The sequence below is a fragment of the Trichoplusia ni genome, chromosome 1 (assembly GCF_003590095.1).
Source record: "Trichoplusia ni isolate ovarian cell line Hi5 chromosome 1, tn1, whole genome shotgun sequence".
Classification (NCBI taxonomy): Eukaryota; Metazoa; Arthropoda; class Insecta; order Lepidoptera; family Noctuidae; genus Trichoplusia; species Trichoplusia ni.
Genome location: NC_039478.1, coordinates 1,157,506 through 1,166,906, shown reverse-complemented (window position 1 = coordinate 1,166,906; position 9,401 = coordinate 1,157,506). Strand labels below are relative to the sequence as shown.

Here is a 9,401-nt window from a genome sequence, read left to right as displayed (position 1 = left end):
CTCTTAACGATTGTCAATCACGATTAATCGCGTATGTGTCGCGAGCTCGTAAACAACTCGAACGTAGCTGTTGTTAAACATCCAACTGTAATACTGCTACTACATTATAACATCATATACACAACATAATACAATGTTAAAGATGTCAATAAAACCATAATAAGCCGACGATTTCTCCAACCTTTGTCAAGATTGAGCTATTGGATTACGTAGCAGGTACCTACTACAAAGCCTTCAATTAAGTCGTTTGATCTCAAACTTTGGAAAGTAATGTAGAAAGAGAAATTGAACACGGTTTTATTATAGCTCTATTTATATATTTTCCATAGCTTAATATTAATAGATAATGGAAATAGGTCATCGTCGAAAACGTTAATCTAACCGTTATCTATTTTATAAATAGTAAGTGATGTAGTTAAGTAAGATTTAACTCGAAGCAATACATATTTATCGACTATTAAATCCTGTCGCGAAGTTTTCATCAATCTCGCGCTACGGTCATGGTATATATTGTTCATCATCTTAAATATCTCCAAAACAAACAAGTAACAAGTTTATCGCTTTATTGTGTGAATTTGAAACACAATATTTGGTCCACATACGGGAATATAAAGTGCGCATAATATTAAAACACGAGACCCGCTCAACCTGCACTTATTGTGAAAACTTGAAAATTCCAGAACGTGAATATGAATGAAATTGCGCGATATTTTTATTATTAGAAATTCCGCATTCAACCTTAGCAATGATCGGAATAGTTTAGCAAGAATGCGTGTGTCGGGTTCCGCTAATCGCACTTCCGTGTTCGAATACTAGCTGCAGACTGTTCGTTTGAACACAAAAATCGTGTGGAATTACGTAAGATGAAAGTTTGTCTGCCACATATTAGACTGGTATTATGAATATTTGAAAACATAATGATACAGATCTTACCGTTTTTGGATTAAAGTTGGTCATCTATTAAAATTTATATAACTAGTATAGTTATATAAATTATATTTAATTATTTATAAACTATATTAGTTAGTAATAACTAATATAGTTTTTATATAACTAGTAGATGCATATGGTAGTGATTGCTACCAAAAAAAAATTTGTCACCACAATCTCCAATAGAGCAGAAAACTTGGCAGATACTTAATGAAACAAAATCACGATCAATCAAACTTTTGCAAATAGAGATGAACGATCTATCTTCGCATTAAAGGTCAGATAGCTTGTCGGGTACTTACGAACTTATTATGGTTATTAAGTATTTTGCAACAGCAAGACTTGAGACATTTTGTAAAATTTATTCATTTGTCTAAAAGAACCCCAAGTGCGAGAATAAATACCTACAGGTACCTACTAATTTAAGAACACACACATAACACCCATCACACCTCTTGTTACGTAATAGATAATTTTCTTGCCCAGGGATATTGCTGTCTCATAATTTGGTTTCAAATTCGCAAATTGAGTATTCGATTATAAAAGTGCAACTCTGCAGCTCTACCACCTACACCAGCCGTATTTTTGAGAGTACCTCTTTTGTTGTCAGGTTGAGCTGACGATGCACGACGGTACAGTACGAGACGTGTGCTTTATCGAGGACACCTCAAACAAGACCAGTCTGTTGGTGAGCGGCGGCGCCGGCGATTGCAAGATATACGTCACCGACTGCGCTACAGGCAAAACTTTCCAGGTAAAATCACCTATATGGCGTCAGTTCAGACGTTTACTCGTCGTCAAAAGATTCCATCAATATTTTCTCAGATTACACCAGCTGGCATTCCATTTTACCAAAGCGCTCTATTTTAAACGTAAAACTTTTCGAATATTTATGTCTTCAGCGCTAGTTTGTAGGTCATGTTGACTCACAGTTTCGTAAGCTGTTTTGTTTTATGACCTAAGTTCTTTTGTGATGTTACCAACTAAAACATCCAATTTAAAATAATAAGATGGGTAAAAATTTAAGGGGAAAATTACTATTAATCTAATTCTAGCTCTAAATACGTAAAAAAATAACTTGGGTTGTACTTTTATGTACTCAGGCTAATCAAAAACCTGACCGTCATAAAACCAGCGCTAAAATGCGTCATGTACACAATGTGACCGCTAATTTTATATGTCTATGCAACTAGCACGTGTTTTTGTTTACGCTCATGATTAGAACACCCCTTGTATGGCCGAGGCTGTCGGGGAATTCATACAAACAGCCTCATCCGCAGCGAATATCATTACGCATGCGGTTTGTGGTTATACTTCGTAAGGGTCGCCACGACCTGTAAATGTTTGGGCTCGGACACGTCATTATATCGGCTACGTAGGTTTCCATGCTACACTTAACAACCCCACTTATAATCCCTCCCAAGGATCTCTGCTTATTCATTCTTTAATACTTCTTATCGTCGTAAACTCGACATCCCATAGTAATTATGAATACCAATTGTCTATTCAATTTGTGCCTTGCCAATAAAACATTTTATAGCGCACTAAACATCGTCTGAATTCCTTCCAAAACAAATCCGTGGATATAAAATCAATACCTATTTGAAATGTACTTTGATTTGTTCTTGGGTACCTTTCTAAGTGATTGGTGGTTGTATGTTTAGTATTGTTATGTGCAGGCGTTAAGCGGTCACTCGGGGCACATTCTGTCCCTGTACAACTGGGGCGGTGCTATGTTCGTGTCGGGCAGCCAAGACAAAACCGTACGGTTCTGGGACCTTCGCACTGGTGGCTGCGTTAACATCATTTCGCCCCCAGCGGGTCAACCGAACAAGGTATGTGGTTCGTCTTATGTTTTGTGGGTAGTAGTCGTATTTTAAACCGACGTCTGCAATGGAGGTTTGCATCTTGTCCATTTTTTAGTATGATATGTATCAGACAAAAATACCATAAGGTCGGTGTAATTTATTTATCTCTTCTTTAAAAACCATGGTCCAAAATCTTAATTTTAGAAGAACAGAAGTTTTTTGCTGCCTTTTTTTGAAACAGATTTTATATTGGCATTAGAACATATTTATACATGTACAATTTTCGTGTAAAACAAAATAACCTTTACTTATACTGTCATCCCTAGACAAAATTAGGGTTGTGCGGAAGTATGGAACCCTCTAAAACGGGCTCCCTATGGCGTTGGTCACACGATTAGATAAATTAAGCCCTTTTTCCTGTTACCGTTCGATTTTCCCCTTTCACTCAACGCGGCATTCGCAACAAGAGTCAAACGATTTCCGCACATGATGCGAAAAATAATTGATCTCTCCATTTTTCAATTTTCAATATGCTATTTTTAAGATATCTTCTTGAAATAATGTGATGTAGATTTATCTGATGCAATTTAAAGCCAGAGATGAATAGCGAAATCTCGTTTGCGTTTTAGATTACCTTCAAATACAAAATAAATATTGCCTGTGAGTGCATGATCACGTTGATGCAACATCGTCATTGTATCGCGTCACATTATGCTAATGTTTCCGTGTCATCGCCTACATTTCAATTTCAAGTTATTCATAACCAAAAGTAATAGTGCGTAAACAGTTTATATTTTTTTGCACATTCCCTTTGAGCAGTGTACCTATACGTACAATTTGGATCACTGAACGTAGTTCGCGTAATCAAAGTTATGTGGGATAGAAAAACAATGTTTAATAACAGTGATTTATAACACACCCGGCTTATTAATGTCTATTGTTCGTCGAAGTTATCGCTCATTAATTTTATACCAACAATATGGAATAGTTTTCTCTTGTTTATTTATGAACCTTAGCACTGTTTCTTACGTCGTTTTGTTAGCAGTAATTCAACATAGATTTGTACAAAAATGCTGAAACCAACTATTGTTATTTCAAATGAAGTTATAGTAATTGGCTATTATAAAATATTCAAAAACTTTTTTTTTGCCATCCTATACAGTTATAACTTGTTCTCGCGCAACGAGGCCAAACATTGTTTCAGCCCGAACACGGAATAACAATTTTATAATTCAAAGCATTTTTATGATTTCTGTTTTTCTAAAAATTTGAGGAGTGTATAAACAAAATTATTCCGAGCAAACAACTGGAAAGTTTTTCATTTAACCGCCGGCTCGTTACGTCGGCTTTGAGTTCGTCGTAGGTTCAGTGGGTGTGAGATCTGAAGCATTATATCTGATTAGCGTTGCCCTATATGCAAATCTGATGTTTTATGGCGGTTGCCGCGATCACAGTAACGACCGCACGCTTAACCCTTATGGAAATACGACTATCTCACAGACTTGTTCTTTGCCGAAAAGTGGCTTGCGTTAATCGTCCACGTTTCCACGATAATACTATCATATGGACTGCGAATTATGTTTAATAATATATTCAAAGCCTCATCGTGAAATCTCTCAATATTCTTAAGTAATTTGAGTGTCCATTAGATAAGGATAGTGCAGCAAAATCTTATTTTTATGAGCAACTTCTGTGGAATCTTAAGTGTCTAAAAATAAATTAAACATGGCACTTAGTCATATAGTTACCGCGCCTTGTTATGGTCTGAGCTCAATAATAAGCGCATACGTCATCTTTGTTTTCCAAATATGCTGATAACGTTTTAAATTAGAATATTATCAAGATTGTCCTTAATCATAACATTCCAGTGGGAGTATGTTGAATGTTTACAGAAAACTTGGGTCACAATGTGATTGTTAAATGGACTATTTAGATAGCGGTTTCACTACTTTATTTACATTCGCATAAATGATACAGGATACTATTACGATTCACTGCTGTGTTTTTTGCAGTATTGGATAAAATAATTTCTAACTTTCGACTTCTGAATCGTCTGAAAAAATGAATTATTTTGGAACCTTATAAATTGACGTGCATTTTCGTTTCGTTTTAAATCATTCTTTTTGTACTTAGCGAAATCCCGCGTCTGGAAAAGGATTACCTGTCCCAATTGAGCCCGTTATAATACAGGGGAGAGAGGGTAGAGAATAGAGGTTTCCTTATATTTATTATTATTATTTCTGACCAGGGCTCAGCGGTGGCTTCATTAGCCGTGGATCCAAGCGGCAGGCTGTTAGTGTGCGGTCACGACGATGGCTCGTGCGCTCTCCACGACGTGCGCGGCTCCCGAGCACTGCAACGCTTCACGCCACACTCCGGTGACCTCCGCAGTGTTCGCTTCTCGCCTGGGGCGTATTACCTGCTCACAGCCGGATACGATGGACGCGTCGTGCTCACTGATCTTCAGGGTACGTTTAAAATTCATCTCCGGTCATTATGAACTTGGTAAAGTAATTAAATCCAATGAATCCCAAACATTTCAATAAAACGGGATACATGTCAATTTAATTATATTGGGCGTTTTTATTCGAAATTTATTAAGGCTTAATAAGTTGTACCGACTTACTAGAAAATCCACAAAACGATTGCACGAATTAATTTTATTTGTTTGTACCCAGGTGACTTGACTTGCGCCCTGCCCAGCGTGCCCGTAGCTCGTCACCCCGACAAGGTGATCTCGGCGAGGTGGCATCCCGACGACTTCTCGTTCCTGTCGACGTCGGCCGACAAGACCGCCGTACTCTGGACGATACCGCCCGTCTAGCGATCACAGAACTAAGGCCCGATCGGCCCATAAGCGGAGTTTACCTCCAAGTGTAATCCGTTGGCGAACTTTCACCACATATCTCAAAGATTTTACTAAATTCGCCGCGTGAATCTGCAGCTTTGCCTTAAAACTAGTAAAATATAGGTATAGCATAGAATACGCCAGTAACGCGGGGGAGTTAGTAGAATCTTGAATTTGTCTATATATGACTAACTCGTATGAAGTTTGTGAACTTAAGCGTAGGAGGTAATTGCGAGGGTACGTTTAATGCAATCCAACCACGAACGTCTTGCGATTTAAACGATGTTTACATTAATAAAAGTATTAACGCACAACAGTTACTGAAATCGCCTTTGCACTGCACCAACCGCTAGCCTACCAGCGACTATTTTGCTTATTTCCATTGAAAGTAATTAAATGGTCTCAGCTTTGTGGTACTCTTGAACCAAGCGAAGAGGTCGATCATTTGTTAAAATAAATAAAACAAAGTGACCACTTCTTAATAATATGTACGTCAACTTTTGGCTACAGATGGAGCAGTAATCAAAACTTAGTACTAGATGGCACTACTAGTAATAAACAATGTGGTCGCATAATTTGGGATGTCACAAGACAACCCTTGTCGAATATTTAGCTATCGATAAAGTAATTGGTTACCTCTAGTGAGGTCGGCTTTACTGTATTTTTGTAAATTAAACCTTTAATTTTAGGCCTAATGTTAATTTGCCCTGAAAGGTGGGTCTATTCAAAAGTATTAAAAGAGCTGGCGAATAATTGAGAAATATCGTTTAATGACGCCTCGTGTAAGATATCTAGAAGTTGAATGGTTAGTGGTCATAACTTAGATCTGCCTTTCAGGAGTTTTAGATAGAAGTGAACCTCACTGGCTTCCGGAACTCCTTAAATTTCTACATCTGCGAACATTTTCTTCCTCCGTATTTATTAGGGTCGCGTAGAAATTACTTCTTGTCCATGATTAATCGTGCTGTGCTGAAAGAATGCTAATAATTTTATCTCTCGATCCAAATAAAAGCTTTAAATTTCGTCAGTTGTCCACATTTTTGACTTGAATGCAAGTAGAGCCAAGTTAGGGTCAAGTGTAAATATGCTTTAGTTGTAAATGTTCTATACTTGATTGGTTTGTTCGAGGCACGCTCTCTTCCGTGGACACCGATTAAACTGTATTTTATTTTAATACGCGTATTCTTCCATACGTAGTGATCGTTTGTCACAAACATAGCCTGTAGCTACAGGGTAAGACCAACGAGACTAGTTAAAAATATAGACTAACTTTAGAATTTTATCTTTTTGTTTGGTTGTCCTAAAAGAGAGATCTTGATCAAAAACAAAACGACTGATCTAAGATGACTGCCCTGTACCACGAAACGCACAACGACGACGAAAATAAAATACTTGTATCAAGATGTTATTAGGCAGTAGAGGTTATTGTTTATATTTTTATCTTCTCTCGTCATTCTTACCTTAGTTTGTTAATGTACTGATCTTGATATTATTTACAATACTAGTTCACGGTTACGGATTAACTTATTTAGGTTTAGTGAAATGCTAAATATATGACGATCAGATTTTGATATAATAACTTAGTTTAAGTATAGAGTATCGATATCAGCCGTCTGTGTAATTTAAATGTATTTAGGAAAATGCCGTTTATTGTAGCACTGACAAGCTCATTTATGTTGATTTCTCTATTTTCTAGAATGAATATGTATTATAGATATAATATATGTTTGTGGTAAGGACGACCTACAATAATTTCCTCCTCTTTCTTCCATTTATACATCGCGCTTTATCATCTACCAATTTAAAACATCCAGTTTTACCCGCGTAGTCCCTTGTGGGTGATTCAGCATAGACAAATATTGCGCTAAAGCCTTAAATTGTAGTCCATACTTAATATCAAGTTATAGAAAGAAAAAAAAATGTAGAAAAATGAGAAAATATATGTATGTAGGTATATATCCCTCCTTTAAATATATGGACACCAGTGCTGTATGGACTGGCCAGTAATATAAAAAACTGATTGTAAAGGCGCTATTTTAGTGTAGTCTACGCAGTTTATAATATAATGATAAAATTGAATAAAATTAAACCGTCTTTACATTATTATAAACATGACTCTTAATATATTAAGGTACAAATTAAAAAATTGGCAAGTATAAATGTTTTCTGTGTCGTAACATGTATAAGAATTTTTATATTTCTGGTTGGACTATAATGAAATAATTGTATTAATAGTTAAAAATCTTAAAGATTATATAATAATGTTACTTAATATAATATTAACAAAATATAAAACAAGTTTACTGTGTAAGTTTTTGCACAAATTTAATATCATTGGTAAAATTAACTCTCATAATGAAATTATTTGATTAGCTTATTAAAACCTTGTCAAACAAGTACTTACATTAAGTAGTGTTTGATGTTTATTATTTTTTACAATTGATGTGTTATCGATATTTGACGTGTTATAATTGTATTATCGGCGAGCGATGAGTATACAGTGAAATAAATGTTGTATCGTTTCATTGTTAGGCGTATGTTAAAATGTACAACTATATAAAGTGTGTACGCTTTTCATGTAAATGTTTGCTTCATTAAGTGCAATATAAAACTTATCCTAAAATAATAGTTTCAAATTGTGGGCTTTACATATAAGGAAAAAAAACGAATATACTATTATATTTATCGCGCGTGGTTAATATATATTTCCAGTGAAACGATTATAAATTTTATTTGGCTATTTTTAAAGATAAATGTCATTATGATAATCTAATACAAGAACATAACATTCTGTTTTGGTAACTAAACCATCGAAGAACTTAAAACTGTAACATGATCTTTAAACCGAATTTCTTTATCTTGTATCCATTATTATTTAAGAATATAATCTCATTATTTACAAAAAAAACTCTTTTATTTTACGCCTTTAGTCGATAACTTAATATTAGGTGTTTGCGAATGCGAAAGCTTTATCCTACGAGTTACTAATATGCCAATTTAATTTGTCAGCTATCTCAGCGGTTATAGGATTGAAATTCGCTTGTAGATGTCCGCTATGTCTCAGTTTTGGAGTTATTGTTGTCGTAGGTACTTTATTTTGTCTGTATGCGATGCAATGTTTAGACTGAGTACGCTAATCTGTCGAAAGTAATCCTGAATCGTCAAGTATTCAGATACCAGGCAGTACAGAGTTTAAAGACTACATTTTTGCAAAACGTGCAAGAAAAAAAAAGAAGCCGTCTTCGGACTACGTAAACAGATTTATTTGCTGATATAGAGTTCTTAACATACGTGAAGGTACCTAAGTACATTTCAAATGTTACTCTGCCTTGTTAGTGTACTTGCCTTTTTCATGTACTTTTGACGATTCGGTATAGTTAGCAAGTATTTTCTTGAGGCCTCTGCTGGTGTCGGCGTGCTCAACGTGGCCCTCGAAAGAGGTAGCAGTAAGAATTACCGCGTCCCCGGTATATATTGGGCTATCTTACGAACTTCCTCCTAAACTAAAGAAAGATGAGTCATTCGATAATTAAACATCCAAATAATATTAAAAGTAACAAAAGGTTTTATGCTTCTGAATGGCTACGACAGGATTCGAACCTGCGACCGCCGAATCTAGGTTCGGTTGCTCTGTCCTCTGAGCTACGTGGCCTGGTGGAACAACATTTCAAATTTACCTTCTCATGGACTTTTCCGGAAATCAGCAATGCAATATGGAACGTAGAACCCTAAGCATAGAGTCCAATTTAGCGATCCCCACTGTAACGAGAATAGCGGGCTGATAGCGGAATGATGTCTTGTATAGGCACCAGGGA

General features: G+C 35.9%; 1 protein-coding gene across 1 annotated transcript; it reads left to right on the top strand.

The window, feature by feature from the left end:
* Nucleotides 1-1,540: 1,540 nt before the first annotated feature.
* LOC113501638 (WD repeat-containing protein 47-like) lies at nt 1,541-7,696 on the top strand (the record flags this gene model as incomplete). Its single annotated transcript, XM_026882847.1, is given in 4 exon segments — nt 1,541-1,684; nt 2,610-2,765; nt 4,987-5,206; nt 5,417-7,696. Coding segments are annotated over 4 exon segments (666 nt in total), but the record flags the coding sequence as incomplete, so codon positions are not given.
* Nucleotides 7,697-9,401: the final 1,705 nt, after the last annotated feature.